General features: G+C 35.8%; 2 protein-coding genes across 19 annotated transcripts in view; one reads left to right on the forward strand and one right to left on the reverse strand.

The window, feature by feature from the left end:
* The first annotated feature begins 241 nt into the window (after positions 1-241).
* On the forward strand, positions 242-4,835 carry LOC127062390 (RING finger protein 121). 4 transcript variants are annotated; one of them, XM_050990481.1, is made up of 8 exons: positions 256-538; positions 827-861; positions 971-1,112; positions 1,192-1,346; positions 1,441-1,669; positions 1,737-1,972; positions 2,061-2,177; positions 4,179-4,835. In XM_050990481.1, the coding sequence occupies exons 1-8, from the start codon at positions 512-514 to the stop codon at positions 4,243-4,245; spliced, it is 1,008 nt and encodes a 335-aa protein (XP_050846438.1). In that variant the 5' UTR covers positions 256-511; the 3' UTR covers positions 4,246-4,835. The 4 variants fall into 4 exon arrangements, with proteins under 4 accessions (XP_050846440.1, XP_050846438.1, XP_050846439.1 ...); XM_050990483.1 differs by lacking the exon at positions 4,179-4,835 and having other exon boundaries at positions 242-538; positions 1,737-1,893; positions 1,987-2,131; XM_050990482.1 differs by lacking the exon at positions 4,179-4,835 and having other exon boundaries at positions 258-538; positions 2,061-3,865.
* Positions 4,836-8,612: 3,777 nt separating this feature from the next.
* Positions 8,613-19,602, reverse strand: part of LOC127062385 (teneurin-m) — a 682,969-nt gene continuing 671,979 nt past the window's right edge. For 13 of the 15 annotated variants that reach the window (XM_050990457.1, XM_050990451.1, XM_050990466.1 and 10 more), the window contains 6 exons: positions 19,228-19,254; positions 16,852-17,068; positions 15,910-16,745; positions 13,505-15,813; positions 12,645-13,398; positions 8,613-12,554 (listed from right to left, as the gene is read on the reverse strand). In XM_050990457.1, the coding sequence (XP_050846414.1) occupies positions 11,066-12,554; positions 12,645-13,398; positions 13,505-15,813; positions 15,910-16,745; positions 16,852-17,068; positions 19,228-19,254 (5,632 nt within the window). In that variant the 3' untranslated portion in view covers positions 8,613-11,065. The remainder of the gene's footprint in view (positions 12,555-12,644; positions 13,399-13,504; positions 15,814-15,909; positions 16,746-16,851; positions 17,069-19,227; positions 19,255-19,602) is intronic. The other 2 variants (XM_050990459.1, XM_050990458.1) reach the window with 1 other exon arrangement.

Consider the following 19,602-nt stretch of genomic DNA (forward strand, 5'->3'; position numbering starts at 1 on the left):
TAACAAAAAATTGAATAATTTGGATTGATCTTTATTTACAAACTTTTGTACGATCGTATAATTCTGTCAATTTTATTAAAAAAAAATTATTATATACGTCATTGTCATTCAAAAAAATTATTAATATAAATTTTATTAAATATCGCACGGTATCCTATTACTTTTTTATAAAGTCAATATGGCTGACTTATTGCAACGTGAGAGTTAAAAACAAAATATTAATCATTTAAATGTGTGGATTTTGTATATATAAAAACAATTAAATGTCGTGAAAAAATCTTTTATATATTTAAATTAATTAATATACAATCGATCTTATTTGATCTTCAACTGTTCTTACGTAAACATTTATTTATATACAGATATTTTAGAATAATTTATGATTATTCTTAATATGAGTTTATCATCGTCGGTGTGAATAGTACCTTAAGATGTGCCACCCAGCAACGGGTACATTATGCCAGTTTGTTAAAATCTATTTATTCATTGTTGGTTAAAAATATTATAAATCATGGATCTACATACGATGCCAAATAAAGTATGTATATATCTTTTTGTAAATGTACATTTTAATTTCTCAATAATAATAATTTAGAAAATAAAGTGAACATACGTAAAATATAACCTCTTAAATCGCATGAGGAATTCAAAAATGACATTATCGTTATAATTATTTTTATGTTTACATAGAGATAAGATGTGTTCATATAACGTGCATATACTATCCATTTGTTGTAAATAAGTTGGAATTTAATCAATAATATATGATATGTATGTAGGTATATTTATGATATTATAAAATAAATAATATCTTTCATTTTTTCAGAGTGAAGACGAGATGACCGCTGCAGAAAAATGGAGGTAAACCGTTTATAATAATATAAAGTTATTATTCGTTGCAATATATGTTAATATATAAACAAGCAAAAAAATTCAATTTGCGCAAATGTAAAATTCAATGACTTTTTAGGGTAGAACATATAAAAATGCACAAAGAACATGAAGGCCATGAATCGATGCATGCCGAAATGCTAATAATTTTAATAGTAACATTAATATTAGGACAGATCTTTTTAATCGAATGGAAAAAGAGACATTTTAAATCATATCAGGTAAAATAAAGTACGTCTTAATTATATTAATAATATTTCATATCATCGACACGATAAGAAGTATATAATTTTTGTGTAGTTAATAACATTGATAATTATGTGGCTAATTCCATTTGGTATGAGTCTATATAATCAATGGTGGAGATTTATTTTTCTATGGTTAGTTACGTCATGTATAACGGGACTTGTAGTAAGAAAAGCTATTCAGAAACCAATACAAGGTACAACTCCCAGGTATGATTGTTATTATAAAATAATAAGTCTTGTATTTTATTTTTAAAATAGTTCATTGAACTGTTTGTTATATATTTTTTTTGTTTTTTTACAGATTAGTGTACAAGTGGTTTTACTTTATTTACAAGCTTAGTTATGTTTTGGGTATAATTGGATATATGATAATATTAGCAACGTTTTTTGGTTTCAATCTTGTATTTGAGGTGAAGCCTCAAATTTGGATGGATTACGGTGTACTTTTTTTATTTTATGGCCTCTATTTTGGAGTTCTTGGAAGGGATGTTGCTGAAATATGTGCTGACAAAATGGCTTCACACGTAGGAGTGAGTACTTCGTAGAAATATATTATGAAACTATTGCGATGTTCATAAAATCTTATATAATTTACAGTATTATGCTCCAGGCAGTATGCCAACAAGAACTTTAGAGCCAGGAGTATGTGCTGTATGTGGAAACAAGTTGTTAGTCTTAGAACACGAAGAAGGTGTTATCGAAAATACATTTAAACTTAGCTGCGAACATGTCTTTCATGAATTTTGCATTAGAGGTTGGTGCATCGTAGGGAAAAAACAGACATGTCCTTATTGTAAAGAAAAGGTCGATCTCAAGAAGATGTTTCACAATCCGTATCCTTTTGCAGATAAAGAACATTCTTTTTACAAAATGGTATACGCATGTATGTATACGCTATATCAGCCTTAATGATTTTTAAAGATGGGAACGGCCACATGTATTATATGGTCAATTATTGGATTGGATAAGGTGGTTAGTTGCATGGCAACCACTAATTCTGTTCCTAGTGCAAGGTATCAATTGGTCTCTGGGCCTTGAGTAAGTAATGCCATAATTGAGTCGAATTGGTTATGCTCCAAAGGAGTAGCACTACAATTGCTGAATCATTATTTGTCGATTTTGAATACAAATGTGCTTGTATATTTGTATATGCAATTGTTTATTATATTTGTTACTGGAACACCAACATTTTGCTAATGATATACGAATGTTGGCGATTATATTATTTACTATACCTATTCATATATGTATATATATATATATATACATCTTCGTATATGTATATTGTATATATATCTGATTATGTATATATATATATATATAATATATACCTTCGTACTTTGCGTACAGTACGTACATACGTACGCCTGTGTTCAGGAATAGAAAAACTCGAAGGTGCTTTATTATGTTAATTCCTTTTGCACTTAAGAAAAATTAACAGTATAAAAATTTAAATGCAAAACTTTTTTTTTATCGTAGGACTTCTTCGGATACATTTAGTAGGTAATAATATATAGTATTTTGAATAAAGATACAAAGTTAAATAAATTATAGTTCTTTCACATTTTTGTATCTTTCTAGTCAGGAAATTTCTAAAGTTTTGAAAACGGAGCGTAACGCAATATTAAGTCGTAATAGCTATAGCTCTTGATAATATTTTTGTAAAATTTGGCTGTGCACCTGGTACTTCATCGACTTGTTTATATTTTTCAACAGTATATTATTAATAATTAATACACATTCCTTGATACAAGTACACGGTGCTCCACATATTTTTCATATAAAATATGTTCCCATAGTTTTGGGAATATTCTAATAATAATAAGATAGATGTGTTAATGCTTTAAAATTGCTCCTAGGAAATTATTTAAGAATAATAGTTTTCGGTTAGATCATATAAATACTTACCGTATTAAAAGAACAACCGGTTAAATAAGAAAACCATAAATGTGAAGCTGTCTTATACGGTAAATTAAAAGTTAGTAAGATTTTATAATAACGAATGTGTGTGATACTTTTCAAAATATTATATAGATATAAAGATAGTCTAATTTCTTTTTAAAAGTAATCGATATCGATCGTTTTGTAATAACACAATGCGTGTAAGTAGTACATCCAATAACGATCGTTTTCACAGTTAATTAATCTTGCACCAGTATATCTGTCACACTTATTGCACAAGTAAGCAGTTTTTAATCCTTTCTTTCTTTCTTTCCTCCCTCCCTCCTTCCCCTCCCACCTACACGATCAGTTTTATGATTATACTATCTATATGCATATATACGATTTGTAGGTTTTAATCAAAGATTCGTTTACATTTTACGTAAACATCTACGTTAATTGTAAGAATCGATGCATTGCTTAACGTATCAGCACATTTGTTATTTATTTTAAGTTTTCTGTTTTCATCGTCGCATTTATCAATTCTTCTTCGTGGGAAATGTAGGTATTATAAAAGTTAACGATAAATTCTATATTCTTCTTAACAAATAATATCGCCGGTACGATACGATATAATCTTACAAATTGAAATTGAATGAAAATACAAATTTCAAATACGATTAATTCGATTTAAGCGCGACAAGCAAGTGTCTCTTCCATCTTCTATTTCCCACAAAACATAACGATTGTAAATACGTTGAGAAGAGTAAACAAAAAAATTGTAATAAATGGAAAGACCTGTCCAAAGCAAATACTTCATAATAAAATAATGTACAAAAGCAGAATATATTGTGCAGTATTAATCCTTAAAGCAATACGTTCCCTTTGGATTTTTTTTGTTTCTTTTTTTTTTCCCTTTCATTCTTTTTTTTCTTTTTTCTTTTTTTTCTTTTTAATCGTATATTTTGTTGCCGTATCTTTTAGTTTCATTTCTTTTTGTTTTGGGAATTCATTTTTCCAACGCATCAGGATTATACTTTGCAAATATTTTACTTTTACGTTCGTATTTCACTTTGCTAAGAAAAAGTCTCTTTCGTCGAATAAATAAAGAATAAATCTATAACAAATTTTTGTTACCTTTTTCATCGTTTTTTCCAGAGTAACGGAAACGGTCAAGATTGATCATGGCAGCACAGACGCTACGATAATAGCAGATTTTCACTGACTTGTTCAATGTACAAAAGCTGTATGTTCTACTATTTTTTAATAAAAAAAACCAATCCAAGCGAGTTATGTATATACGCAAACACACACATATATGTATACATATATATATATATACGTACATGTATATACACATATATATATATATGTGTGAGACTGATATTGTAAATTGTATTTAATTGTGTTTGCCGAGCAATGTTTCAAATCCGAGAGAATATTTTCTTGAAAATATTAAAAGTTTTCTTGTAGAACTTTAAGTAACGAAAAATAAACAAAAAGAAAAAGAAAATTATATATATAATATATATATATAAACAAACAGTTAGAAAGAGAGAAAGAGTGTGAGAGAGTGTGAGAGCAATGATAACAACTCGTCAGTAATGTTACTAAAAGACTTTAATTATCTCTCCTTTTAATAGTTCGATAGAAAAAACAACTTTCATCACATCGTCGCGTTCTCGTAGGTACTTTTTTTTTTAGATTGCGACGGATCCGTTCTAAGGACGCTTTTTCTCAATCTTTTTCTTCACTCGTATTTAATCTTTATACACGCTTAATCTAGTATCGGTTTGTGTTTAACGAAGAGAAAAATATATGATAGCAAAAGGGAGAGAAAGAGATAATTATTTAACGTGTAAGATAGATACAAGGAGAGTTTCAAGGATAAGGCGAGAACATTTAGGAACAATATTTATAAAAGACCTTACGACGGATCCGACGAATAATTACAAGATAATACGTCAAATTAATCTATTTGTGTGAATAAATAGAAAATTTTTATTTAGTTGGCAGGATAAAGGGGTTGGGGGATGGATAAAGGGGTAGTAGTTTAAGACGTCACGAAACGATGGGATTAGCAGGATAGGTATAGGTACAGACATTCACAAACACTAGGAAATTTTATAGATATATTTATTGAGTACTTAGCGTGTAAGAGTATAGAATATATGTACCTTATTGTTAAATATCATTACACGGTAATATATATATATATATATATATATATATATATATATATATATTTATATATATATATGTATGTGTGTGTGTCTGTGTATGTATATATATATATATATATATATAATAATGTAGTCTTATAAAATAAACCTCGCGCGTGAGCACGATGCGTACAACGACGTGCGCATGCGTGCCCATGTGTACGTGTATGTGTTTTACGTGTTGTGTTTCCTTGAAAGAGTATTTACACAATGATCGCAATTATCATCAATATGTACATATGTTTTTCCACTTCCTTCCTTTTCTTTTCTTCTTTCTTTCTTCTTTTCCTTTTTCTTTCTTTCTTTCTTTCTTTTTTCCCCTTCCTTCTTTCTTTTATCCATTCCATACTTGTAAAAGAAAATTTCCCCAAAAAAAAAAGTAATAATAATAATAAAAAAAACAAACAGAGAACAAAACTACAGACGAACGGACGAACGAGCCGGACGAAATGAGGATCGAACGAGCGGAGAGCCGTAAATTTGTCTCGTAATTCGATTTTTTGTCATTTTTATATTTGCCAACATTTTTCCCCGAATAAATAATCTTCAATTTATATCGACTCAAATTATCATCCACATCAAACAATCTTCACCGTCGAATTAATTATCTTTTCTTTTTCTTTTTCTTTTTCTTTTTTCTTCGCTGTCTCTCAACGCACGACTAATGAGAGTTTAAGAAAACGTTTACTATCGTTTTGCGTTTATCTTCCTCGTTAATATTTGTGAAAGTATACGGGACACGTTAGATTGAGACGACCTTCACGATTTTTCTTTTATCCTTTTTATTATTATTATTATTATTATTAATATTAATATTATTAATATTATTATTAATATTATTATTATTATTATTTATTATTATTATTATTATTATTATTATTATTATTTTTATTATTATTATTATTATTATTATTATTTTTATTATTATTATGTCAGTTCATCGAGAATATCATTCGCGAGTATTTTTTACGTTTCTCTGCCCCCTCCCCCAGGCCCTCCGACTTCAAACGCGAATTCGTCAATGGAGTAAAATATAATTTTTCGTTCGTCGCTTTTATATACAAAATTAAACGGTCATGTAACCGCGACACCCGTCGCGCACTTTTATAAATCGAGCGCGACGAGTTATCGATCGGTCTTTAATAAGTTTCTCTTGTCTCTCTCTCTCTCTCTCTTTCTTTCCTTCTCGATTCTTTTTTTCCTTTTCTTATCATTTTTCTTTTCTTCTATTTTTATTTCTTTATACCTCTCGCGAGGAGGATCTTCTCCTCCGGATTCGCTTCTTTTTTACTTTTATATTTTTAGAAAAGCGCACGACTTTCTTTCTTTCCCCTTCCACGATATTTATCGTTAACACAATTTTTGCATATATTAATATGTATATATGTATATATATATATATTTATATATATATATATATCTATATATATATCTATATATATATATATTTATATTTATATTTATATGTATAGTGGTACTTGCTTTCTCTCTCTCTCTCTCTCTCTCTCTCTCTCTCTCTCTCTCTCTCTCTCTCTCATTCGTACATACATAACATATCAACACACATTCTTCACAAACTCTCTCTTTCTTTCTCTCTCTCTCTCACATACATATACACACATTCTCTCTCTCTTTCTCTCTCTCCCTTTCTAAACATATCTCATTTGCTTTTACTCGCAGCAGGCTTTCGGTATTATTAAGACAACATACACGATAGTTTACGAAGTATTGCTTTTTCCTTAGTCGCGTGCCGACACCCGTTTTCTTTCCACTTGCGAAGACTATATCTTCGCCAGAGGAAATAGGAAATAGGGGCCGTGCGTAACAATAATAAATTTCGCTTCCTTCCTACGCGAGATCGTCGTCGTCAAGGTTCGATTCCTTCAATTCCGAGCGAGAAGAAGAGGGGAGGCACGGGATAGTCCCGCAAATTTTGAAAATATCTCCTGGAACTCGCTCCTCGTCGACAGTTTAGCGCAAGCGCGAAGGAAGCAACGTGCTTAAGCGTAAAGTTTAACTCGATTACAGGGCTTTTTATTTATTTATTTATTTTTTTTTTTTCATCTTTTCTTTTCTTTTTTAAACGTCTTGTCGATTTTCTATTTGTTATCTTCTTTCTCTTTTTCTCTTTCTTTCTTTCTTTCTTTCTTTCGCTCTTTTTCTCTCTCTCTCTCTCTCTCTCTTTCATTTTACCTCTCCTGCGTTTTACCTATAGTTTCGCGCAATACGCGAAGTGTACACGTAGAATACTTTGTTCTTTTTTTTTACGAGCCTTTTCGCGTACAACAGATTTTTTCGCTACTATTTCTTTTCTTTTCTTTTTTTTTTTGGTTGCTTTTTGTCCCTTTTCTTTTCTCTTTTACCTTCTTTTGCTTTTGCCTCTTTTCTCTTTTTTTTTCTTGTTTCTCCTTTAATAACCATTATCGTTATTATTATTTCTATTATTTTTTAGTATTATTATCTATTATATTTGTTATATTCCGCCGGGTTTTTGAAAAAAATTGTTATAAAAAGAGGAAGTAATAAAACAATTGGGAAAAGAAAACGAAAAGGCGCGAAGACGCGAATTTCAATGGTGCCAGCGAAATTAGAGAAAAGAATTTACCGGTTGGAAATGTTAAATTAAATTCGGCAAACGTCGTTTAAAATAAGAACAATCGTAAAGAGAAGAGAGAATTAGAATTTGAATCACAGTTCGTCGCGCGTGTGTCGTTTCGTTTAGCAATAATAGAATCTATGGGTGTATATTATATTCACGTCGGATTTAGACAAATAGATAAAGAAGAATCAATCAATGGAAACAATGAATTTCATATAAGAGCGACGGAAAATCACGACGACGCGATACAACGGGGCTTGCAAACTCGATAAAATAGAGATCTTTGGAGCGTCGTAAAAAGTAAAATGTCTTTTCTTTCTTTTTTTTTTTTTTTTTTTTCTTAAGGTTTATTTTATTTAAAGAGATAGAAGTTTACACTTCTCGGGTCTCGAGTCGTACGTGATTTCTCGTCGTTTCATATGTTATTTTCTTCTTTCTTCTTCTTTCCCTTACTTTTTCCTTTCCCTTCATTTCTTTTCGTTTCGCTACTTTTTTTTTCTTTTTTTTTTTGAGAAAATGCAAAAGATATTCTGCCGGCACATTCTGTCTATGCACAACGGATATGTACAATGTAAATCTCTGTATAAGGGTCATTAGGCATACTCTTTTTTTCATTTTCTTTCTTCGCTTTTTTTTTTTCGTTTTTCTTTTTTCTTTTTTCTTTTTCCTCTTTTTTTTTTTATTTATTTTAAATTGCTCACTAAATCTCCTCATCACACGTCGTTAACTCGTTCAACTAGTTACGTACGCTGCAGTTATGATTATGTATACTTTTTCTTTTTTTTTTTTTTTATTCTTTTAATTTATTATACACCTACGTGGAACACAACGTGGTTGAGCGACCGTGGCACACTCGCACACGTTGCTTCTCTTTTTCTCTCTGTCTCTCTATCTCTCTCTCTCTCTCTCTCTCTCTCTCTCTTCCTCCCTCCCTTTCTCTATTATAATTATACGTATGCAGTTATATTTTTTTATGTTTTCTTTACTTTCTATGCTCAGTTACTTCATTTGATCCAAACCACGGACTTCGATCTACATTTTTTTTTATTTTCTTTTTTACTTCATTACTCGATACTGATAAACACCGACAATGTTCAACTATATCTTTTACAAAGTATGTTTATTTTTTTTTTATATTTTTATTTTTATCCTTTTTTTTTTATTTGGGGGACCAGGACAGGACAGTGGATGAGTCGTACTTTTATTTATTTATCTTTTCTTTCTTTTTTTTTTCAATGAAGTATTATTCGCGAGGGTTTGAACGAGGGAGAATGTTGTATTATATTATCATGGGGGGAAAAAGGGAGGACGATCCCACAGACACACGGTGGCTACACAGGACCTCTTCGACGACACAATTCAAAAAATAATTTCTCATTTTTAGTAGAAAGATAGGCGGGGCATTTTCGTACAATAGTAATATTACCGTTATCATATCTTTCGTTATTACTATCCTTATTATTCTTATTACTCTTATCCTCATTATTCTTACTATTATCGTGTTATTATTCTTATCGTTATTATTATTATTTCATTATTTATTAGCGTTATTTCTCTCGTGGACAATATCATTTCAACCGTGTTTATTCCTCCCCTATACATGCCGAAGAGAAGGGGAAATTTAATCGTTAAAAACGATCTCTTCCCTTTTACTCGCGACACGCGAACGCGTCCCCGTTATCTATCGAACTATTTACACGTGTCTACCGACATATCGAGTGAAAACACCTCTTTAGCACACTTCGCGTAACGTTTAAACGGCACGACAGCACGCGTGACGGCTTACGGATTAGTCTGATTTAAATCGTTCTTTTCGAAATTACCGACTCCCTCTCTCCCTCTCTCTCTTTCTCTATTTCTCTCTATTTCCGTATATATCTGTACCTGTATCTTTCTTTCTCTATTATACTTCCGTTCCGTCACTATATCCGTCGCAACGTTTTCTGCCACGCATCATTTTATTCCTCTTTTTACCCAGTCGCGTTCTTGGCGCGAATACATATAAAAAAGCATTTTTTTTCTTTATTTTTTATTTTTTTTTTTTATCGACAGTTCTATCCCGGTTATTAACCGAGAGTTTCGCGTTCAATATATATATGTTCATATGTATATTATCTACATTTACCATTAATCGATTAGCTTTTATGTACAATTGCTCGCGTCTGTCTCTCTTCCCCCTCTCTCTCTCTCTCTCTCTCTCTTTCTTTAATACACATAATTACGTCATGTTAAAAATATTCGACGTAAGAAAGTACGCCAATGTATTTCTTTCTTATTTTCGTCTTCATCCCATATACTCCACGATTATTTATCTTCGGACGAACACGATACGTCTCTCTCGATAATCAAACGTCGAAACGCCATGTAGTACTCGTATGTCAGATGTAGAGATCCCCATATGTGTGATGACACATAGGATACGTTCGATAACTCCCGTGTTGGATGATCGACGTTCCGACGAATTTGCGAGACGACCTTCTTCTTCTTCTTCTTCCTCTTCTTTTTCTTCTTCCTGCTTCTTCTTCTTCTTCTTCTTCTTCTTCTTCTTTCTCTTATTCTTCCTTTCCTCGCCCTCTCTTTATCACGCACTCGTTTCTCTAAGATATTCATTCGTCACGGACGGCACCTTGAAAGTATATGCGTAACACTTCGATCGATTTGAACCTTCTGTTTTGAGATCATACTGTATACAACAATTATCCGAAGTCTCTTTTTTCAATTCTATTCGTTTCACTTCCATTAGTATCCCCCCCCTCCCCCAATTAAGAAACGAACATGTCAACAGCAACGAGAAGAGAATAATCGTATAAAGAATACAAATTTAACGTGTTTCCTTTTACCCGGGATTTAATATTTAACCCGATTTAGTTGACACGTTTTATTGGACGCGGAGCGAACGATCAAGAGAGATTATACTATTTTCAAATTTCCCGCCTTCCCTTTGCCTCACCGTAGCACTCTCCCTGAAATTTTATTTCTTCTTTCTCTCTCTCTCTCTCTCTCTCTCTCTCTCTCTTTCTCGATCCCTCAAATTTCCCTATCCCATTCACTACCTACGTTCGTTATTATACTCTCCTTGTTGAGTGCGTTGAGAAGAGATAGCGAGAAAGATAAATTATCTTTGTTTATTTTCTTCTTGCCACACATTCTTTTCACCACGAGATTCACGCGGGCACGCGAATCAAGTCCCAAAAGATCTCCCGAGCTCGCGTTGTCCTCTCGAATCACGAGTCGTGTCTATGGCTTCTGCTACGTCTGTTACCGCTCTTTCGTCTTTTCCTTTTGGTATCCCTGGTGAACGCTACGTTACCAGGATCGTCGGCTAATTGAGGATACCTATGGACACTGTGAATGTCGACACCTTCGTAACCATCGACGGTACCACGATTTAAAAGCTCGTCTTTCTCTTCTTTCGACCAGTCCCCTCTACCTTGGAAACCAGCCATTACCAATTGCTTTTCTATCTCCCAGGCTCTTTCGACTGCTCGTTTGTGAGCGTGTTTCAATATCCTGTGCCTTTCTTGTTCCGGATCAGCGCCATATTTTATAACGACAGCTGCGTCTGGATTATGAAGTCTCAATTCTTTCCAAGTTCCTGCTCCATGCTCGGTCGTTTCGTGAGTAGAAACGTTGAACATACCACCAAGCCGTTGTAGTTCTTCCATGTCGTCTCTGATCTTCAAAGCGTTGTCCTTGACAAAGTAGAAGACGTCCTGATCGTGTACGCTGAAGTGGAGAGGCAAGAAGTAAGAATTGTTGAAGACCGAAGTCACCACGTCCTGGACAACCGTGTTAACACCGTCCACAACGCTCACCAATGCTCTACCACCGACTCTTGAAACGAGTATCCCTTCTCCAAACACCGCACGACGATGTGCTACTCTTGGAAGAAGATTTCTCGTCTTAGGTTCCAACTTTAACAAAGGCTTTGGTACAAATCCTAAATCGGAGAATTTCTCGTGGACACGATTGACGATACACTGTAACCCTGACATCACACCGAAGTCAGGTGTTAATTGCGGAGACGTGATCGTTGCGCTTGGTTGATAAACCATCTGCTTCGTGTACTCAGAACCTAGCATCGAAGAGATATCGTAGCCGTAAAGTTTAAGCCAGCTTGCCAAGTCCGTCATGTATTCGACGTTCTGTTTGAAATTGATCGGATCGTTGTTACGGAAACGATAAATGAAGATGTCCGTTGGCGTTGTTAGCTCGTTCGCCATTTGTTCCCAGGCAGGTGTCATCCATTGTCCGACGGTTGGATCGTACAGTCTCTTGTTTAGATAAATCAATTTCGTGTTTGGATCGAACAGACCTCCATGAAAATCGATGGGCAAGTAAAAGTCAGGGTTGGTGTCTTTGATGATTTTACCGAAAGGTGTACGACGCATTTCTTTGATAAGATTTCCATTGGTATCGAAAAGAGCCAACGGTGAACCGTTCTGATCGGTTGCCACGTAAAACCTTTGTTCGGAGGTTTCGACCGTCATTAAGAAGTCACGTTGATCGTAGAGGAATCGGAATGTTTTAGACGATTTTGGGAAGTGTACGTGCGTTATCAAATCCGGGGTCTTTGGATTAGCGTAGAAGAATTGAGTAATATTCTCTCGGTCGTCGTTCCAAGATACCAATCTTCCACGATCATCGTAAAAGTACCAGATCTGGAACTTCTTGTGTTCCGATGCGTGAATAAGTTGTCCCCTAGAGTTGTACCTGTTCGAACGATAGAAATGTTAGAACGTAATAAAATTTTATATAACGAATAAACGATTATTACACACGTATACGTTTTGAGGGACCTACCTATATTTGTGCTCTCCTCGAATAACCACGAATCCTCGGCCATCGTAAGAATTAAATTCTACGTCGCCATATTGAACCACTCGATCTCCGCTATCATAACCTAATACAATCTTTTCGCTATGTTCGGTTACACCAACTATATTGCCGTTCTCATCGTATGCGTATTGCCAGTTATTATCCGTATCTGCTACCTCGAGTACGTGACTATCAGCGTTATACGTGATCTTATCCATTCTAGACCATTCCTTCTTTTCCATGGACTCCTTACCGATCATCAGTTTTCTCATCTTGATACGATTTCTATTATCATATTCCAATTCCATTCTGAATACGTCCAAAGAACGAATGTTCATCAGAACGGTCTTAACACGACCATGTTCATCATAATCAGTGACAGTGAAAAACTGCTTGCTACTATCTTGCATGACCGATCTATTGAACACGTTTCTATAGATTCTGAGGTCACCGACACCCTCCAATACACCAAGGTTCTGATTGTACTTCAATCGTAATTGCGGAAGTTGTTTTCCGTTGATGTCGACCTCGATACCAGATATCCGTGCATTTCCGTCGTATTGGTATCGATAATGCGCGTTGTCCATACCACTCTTACTTCCGAATTTGATCTTCTCGTCTTTGACAATTCCCGCGTGATATTTGTACTCGATACGCATTTCGAAGTTTGGCTCGTTGATGTCGATGCTACGAACCAGGCTGGTCGTTTCTTGATACGTGTAATGTATAGAAGACAAGCCTGAAATTATAGGTTATGTGATTTCTTTGCTTTCCTTTTTTGATCTCGACGTTTTCTTTTCTTCCATAGCGTTTTCATTTTTACGAATATATAATATTAAACTTACCTGCCAAAGTGGTTTCCAATTTTCCGGTGTGATCGTAAACGTATGCGACTTTACCGCTCTGATGTGGATAAACCTTAGCAAGTATCTGTCCATCGTCGTTGTATAGAATTTCATAGGGATGTCGATTCATAGGAGAATAATATTGATACTTGTAGAATCCGAGAGATGTTTGAAGAGAGAACGCATGAATATGTCCTCGAGGTGTTGTAAGAGATTGTAGAGCACCAGCCTCATCGTATTGTAACAAGTAATCACTTCCACGTGGAGTAGTAACCTTCAATGGCAAACTACTGAACATATCTTTGAAGGCATAGATCATAGACGTTCCATCGCTGTACTTAATTTCGTATAATCGGCCAGCTCTGTCGAAACCATAAGTCTCACTTATGTCTCCCCAGGTCCAACTAGTTAGCCTGCTAAATCGATCGTATTCGAGTTCAACGCCAGCAAATATCCCATTTCTGGGGCCCCATTTCAATGGTCTTGCAGTTCTGTCGTACGTTATGTTTAATAGCTCTACTCGATCATCCATGAAAACGGCCACGGTGTTCGTCTCTCTGTCGTATTCTAAAGATAACAAGATCTCACCGTTAACTCGAAGTTTGCGGCCAACTTGTGCTACTGCTTTCGAATTGCCACGGTTTTTGTTTCCTTGGACCTTCCTAAGGAAGTAACGCCATTCGAACCTATTGGCCAAATCGCCTGCGATTTCGGTTCTTTGTTTCGCAAGTACTGGATAACTTTCGCCAAGAAGTGGTTCTATTTCAGCGAGGATCGAATAAGGCATCGTGTCCGTGCTAACTGTATGAGCCCAAGGTGTAACCATACCGACGGAACCATCAGGAAGAACTGTCGTTCTTTGTTCGGCCTCGCCAACCTTCGTTACAACCGAGGAACCTTTGATCAGCATAGAAACGGGCTTTCTGTTATTTTGTCCAATTTTAACGATGGCTCCTTTCAAGCTGAGATCAAACGTCAGACTGATCATTTTACCGGTAGGAGTAACAACGCTTGTTAATCTACCAAACTCGTCGTAATCGTAGACGTAACCACGTCCCGTGCTGTCCAACTTGTTAGCTAGGAGTCCAGTTGGCCCGTGATAATTGAACGTCACGTTGTAATTATCCGGTGTACTGAATTCGTGCAACATCCACATTCTAGTCATTCGGAGTCTACACTTTTGCCCTTTGGTATTCTCAATGGAAGTTACTTGATTACTATAGTCACGTAAGAGGAAGACTTTATTGCCAGCCGCATCCGTGACAGTGCTGAGCTTGCCGTTACTGCTATTGACGTTGTAAGTGAAAAGATAGACCGTTTCACCCGTTAAAATATTTTTCGTAGCTATGTGCTGACCGAATCTATTGAAGACGTAAATCTCTTGCGTATCTGGCGAATAAATCTCGTATTCTCTGGCGTCACTCGCATCTGGTATACTTGCCATGACAGAGCGTATTCTATAATTGGCTTGATCGCCGATGTGTACGACACCGTCAGGTGAAACCGCAACGGACGATATCGTATTGAATTTCGCAGTGGACGCTAAATAATGATCAGCTTCGAAACAATCGCAGCCACGTTCGAGGCAATTGCATTTGGATTCGGCACCGGCGTAAGGCGAGATTTTACCATCCGTGCCGATAACTCTCACGCGATTTATTCGCTGGGAATCGCTCTCAGCGATGTATAGATTTCCCGATGGGCCAAAGGCAATACTTTGAGGCATCACCAAAGTAGCATGAGTGGCTAGCTCGGTGTCGAAGGATGACAATGGCGAGGCACAATGTAACGGACGACCTGCTACGACTTTCACACGACCATCTGGTGCCAGTTGAAGTACCATGTGATCATCGACCATGTGTAAAGAATTATCGAGTGGATTGATAGCTAATTCCGTTGGCCAACGAAGATGAACCTCCTCGACGTTTAATGTACCTTCGCAAGGAATCGGTTTCCATTGGGCTTTGTGCATGTGATTACCGATTACTGTCGTGATGATTCCATCTCTGTCTACCATTCTGATATTTGTACCATCGGCAAAATAGAGGACGTTGTCTATCGAGACAGCGACTCCTTTCGGATAAGCCAACTTCGCGTCTCTTGCCAATGCACCATCTCCGCAATGTGCTTCGTCACCTGGAAGACAACGCTCTCCAGATCCAACTACGGTTTCCCAATTGTGATCAGGATCGGTGTAGTCGTTCGTATCGCGTACACGAAGAATTTGATGAGATTCTGGATCCGAAATGTAAAGGGAACCGTCGAGCGGACTTATAGCGATGTGATATCGATAGGACACTCTGGTAGCACTGTAAGAAAGATATTTATATTTAGAATATATCGTATTTCATTTGTTTATCGCGTGACCAACCCATTCCGCGATCAGAATATATTACTATACTTACTTTAGTCGAACAATGGTCCTGACAGTTCCATCTACCAGGATCTTCCTAACCAAATTAAAGTCACCAACGAAAATGGATCCGTCTGGTGCGGTGGCAAGAGCAACTGGTGCGAGTAAACGTTGCTTCGATGCTTGTCCATCGCAATCGTAACAATCTAAAGGTCGCTGATGACCGTCACCCATCGATGTAAGAATGACTCTAGGCTTGTGCTTCAAATATATATTGGAACCATCTCCCTTTTGTAAAATACCTTCGTGGAAGTTATATCTATGATGAATATCGAGATTCCAACCGCCAACGTCAGAGATTGCCATGTCGTAGCCGCTGAGTTTAGTGGTTTGAACATCCCAGATGATGTCTTTGCAATCGTTATACTCGTAACCAACCTTAACCATCGCTGTCGTAACGCCGTAAACGCGTTGGCGATAAACGTTCAATCGATTCCAAGCGTACGTGAACTTGATCACCGGATCAGCTTCGAACGTCCTCTCGTAAAGTATTCCTTCGATCGAAATCCTTAGATGGACTAGACTGAGCGTGGGTGGTATCGTTTCCGGCGTCAATTGCACTTGTATCGTCGACAAATAACCTCCAACTCTCGAACTATGATACACAAGATTCAAACCCGTTCCAGGTATTTGCAAACTCTCCTGAATGGCCTGGTATTCCGCCAAAATGGCGCTTTTATCAGGACAGGCACCTTGAAAGCCCTGTTTCCACGTTGCCAGGACAAGAGGTTTCATCAAGTCGTAGTCGTGGGCTGCGCAAGCGTGTGGCACGTGAACCGGTGCTTTCTCCTCAGCCGTGCTCATTACTATTTTGTCGATTATCACGACCTGGGAAGGGAACCGAGAAAAATGATAAGAATAAATTTACATCCGATTAGGCACTCACGATTGGTGGTAACCCTCGTTGAAACTCTTTTCATTTCCGCTTACTTACCTCATTCCATGGGACGAAGACGATGTGACTCTGCGGCTTGAAAGGTGACCTGCCAAACTGCAAGGTCACTGCACCACCTCCGTTCACCAGTAGATCGAACCAACCGTCGTCTCTTGTCAGGGTAAAGCCTTCTAAAGGTGTACTCGTGCTAACACGTACTCCCATTAGTCCGGTACCAAGGTGCGTGACAACTCGACCACGTATTACGGCGGACCGACTGTCAGAGAATAATAATGTTAACGATTTACGAAACTCGCCTATCCACGAGAAACGGTCAAACTAATGTGATTACTCTTCCAAAGTGCTTCGTTGTACACTACCATTAAAGCATGACTCTATGATCTAAATCTAAATTTCAAATCTACGACAGTACTTTACTTTTCATCTTCTTCTTGCTTCCTTTCTTTTTTTTCTTTCTTTTTTTTTTTTTTTTAATTCTTTTTATTAATTTTTTCCCCCATTCTCGTTTTCTTTTTTTTTTCTTCTGTTTTTCTTTTCTCGTTTTTCTTTTTTTTTTTTTTTTTTTTTTTTTTTTTTCAGAATCATTCCTTTCGAGTGAATACGTGATTGATACAGGGGACGTTGTTAGGACTCTGTCGCTGTTTCTTCTTTGATCGGATGTATATGAGAATGTAATATATATATATATATTGATATCGAATAAAAAAAAAAAAAAACAAGGAAAAGAAGAAGAAAAGAAAAAAGAAATCAGAATGTTATTTTGAGCAACGACAAGGTCCTTAACGCGAAATCGTTAAAATATTTCCGTGCACATCGCGCAATGCAGTAAACACTCGACTCGATTCTTACGAATTCCAATACAATAATGATAGTAATACTAATGTAGTATATACTCTTATAATCTTCTTGCTTGTCGGTGCTATAGAGGAACGATTTAAAGGGTGTGTAATTTCTAAAGGTAGCGAGAGAGAAAAAAAGAGAAAAAGAGAGAAAAAGAGAGAGAGAGAGAGAGAGAGAGAGAGAGAGAAAAGGGTAGAAAAGAAAAAAAGAAAAAATATAAAAAGAAAAGATAGAAAAAAATGTAAATATATATATATATATGTAAAAAGTAACTCTCGCAGGTCTTTCGGTCGAAAATTTAGAGATTGCGTGCACAAGGGTCTCTAAGAAATTTCATCTTCGCTGTGTCACGAATATTGCGATTTCTACGCGAGTTGCAAGAATCGAGTAGAACGAGACAGCGATGTGTCGACGGCGGCCATTTTTGTTCTTTTACTTTTTTCATTTTTTTTATTTTTTTTTTTTTTTGATGTCGTACCTCTTCGGCACTGAATGAAGAAAGACAGAAAGAGAGAAAAAGAGAGAGAGAGAGAGAGAGAGAGAGAGAGAGAAAGAGAGAGAAAGAGAGAAAGAGAAAGAGAGAGAAAGAGAGAAAGAGATACTTCGAAGTCTGCATACCACGTTATATATTTCTCGAATATATTTATCATATATATTTACAAATACACACATACATGTACACGCACACACCAGACACACAAACTTACACTTGCACACGCACGTACATACATTTATACGAGTAACATAAAGTTGGAAGCTCAACGAAAAAGGCACGAAACACAACGTAGGAATATTAAGGTAACTGAACCATGCAACGAGATAGAGTGTATATATATATAACAATAGGATACAAAGGGTAGAGGGTTGGTCCTTTAACATGTGAACTTGGAACGATCGCACTCGTCTATGCATTCTCGGACGATCGTAGAAAACAGAGAGATGATCGTTCATACTTCTCTAGGACGTTTGACATAAAATTGTAAATGTTCGTTCGAGCGAGAGATTTCGCGAGTGCGATCATTCTCTCTCTTGATCGGATGCAGGATGTATATACATATGTATACATACGAGATACGAAATGCACAAAAATATTCGTCAAACAGGAACAGCTACTATACCGCTTAACGCTACGTAATTTTATCTCGCAAAAATAGTTTTCTCCTCGAGTTTGCTTTTCTCTTTTTTTTTTTTTTTGATTGTGTTTGTCTGTTTGTTTTTTTTTCTTAAATCCCTTCTTAATCTTTTCTTTCCTTCTATCTTTTCGTTTCTTTTTGTCTTTTGCTTTTTCGTCTTGTTTTTTTGTCTTTTATTCTTTCCTTTTTTACTTTTTTATTTTTATTTTTTTGGCAAATCATTTCCCTTTCCCTTTCCTTTCTTTTTTTTAAATATTTTGTCGCATTCGTTTCTTTCACCATACATTTCTTATTCCGCGCGCGTATGTGTCTTTTCTTTCGTTTACGTTCCATCTTTTTTCTTTCTCTTTTTTTTCTTTTCTATTTCCTTCTTTTTTTTTTTCTTTTATTTCTCAAGCATCTTCCCGCCTTATCCCTTCTTTTCGACGTGACTTTTTCTTACCTTGTGTTGAAGTGATTCCAGAACATACTGACCGAGCAGCACGGATAAAACAGATCCCAGTTAAAATGATGTGATATTAAAGGTGGGAGGAGAGTAGATAGAACGAGAGAGTGATTGAGAAAGGAGAAGGAAAGAGATAGAGACAGGGAGGGAACGAAAGAGAGAGAGAGAGAGAGAGATAGCGTATGAGAGAACGTGAAAGAGAGAGAGAGAGAGAGAGAGAGAGAGAAAGAGAGAGAGAAATAGGACGAGGAATTTATACAGAAGGATGTTGAACTATGAACTGTCATATGGAAGGATATTTATCGTAAAGGATTTCGATACTTTCCGATCGTAACGATGATTTTCGTTTGCAGAGCGATTAAGAAAAAAAGG

Source organism: Vespula vulgaris, chromosome 3 (assembly GCF_905475345.1).
Source record: "Vespula vulgaris chromosome 3, iyVesVulg1.1, whole genome shotgun sequence".
NCBI lineage: Eukaryota > Metazoa > Arthropoda > Insecta > Hymenoptera > Vespidae > Vespula > Vespula vulgaris.

Excerpts from the sequence above, each read along its gene's own strand:
- LOC127062390 (XM_050990481.1), top strand. The coding sequence starts at position 512 with ATGGATCTACATACGATGCCAAATAAA. Across the intron at positions 1,973-2,060 it reads AAGAAGATGTTTCACAATCC|ATGGGAACGGCCACATGTAT; the intron begins GTATCCTTTTGC and ends TGATTTTTAAAG. Across the intron at positions 2,178-4,178 it reads AATTGGTCTCTGGGCCTTGA|AGTAACGGAAACGGTCAAGA; the intron begins GTAAGTAATGCC and ends CGTTTTTTCCAG.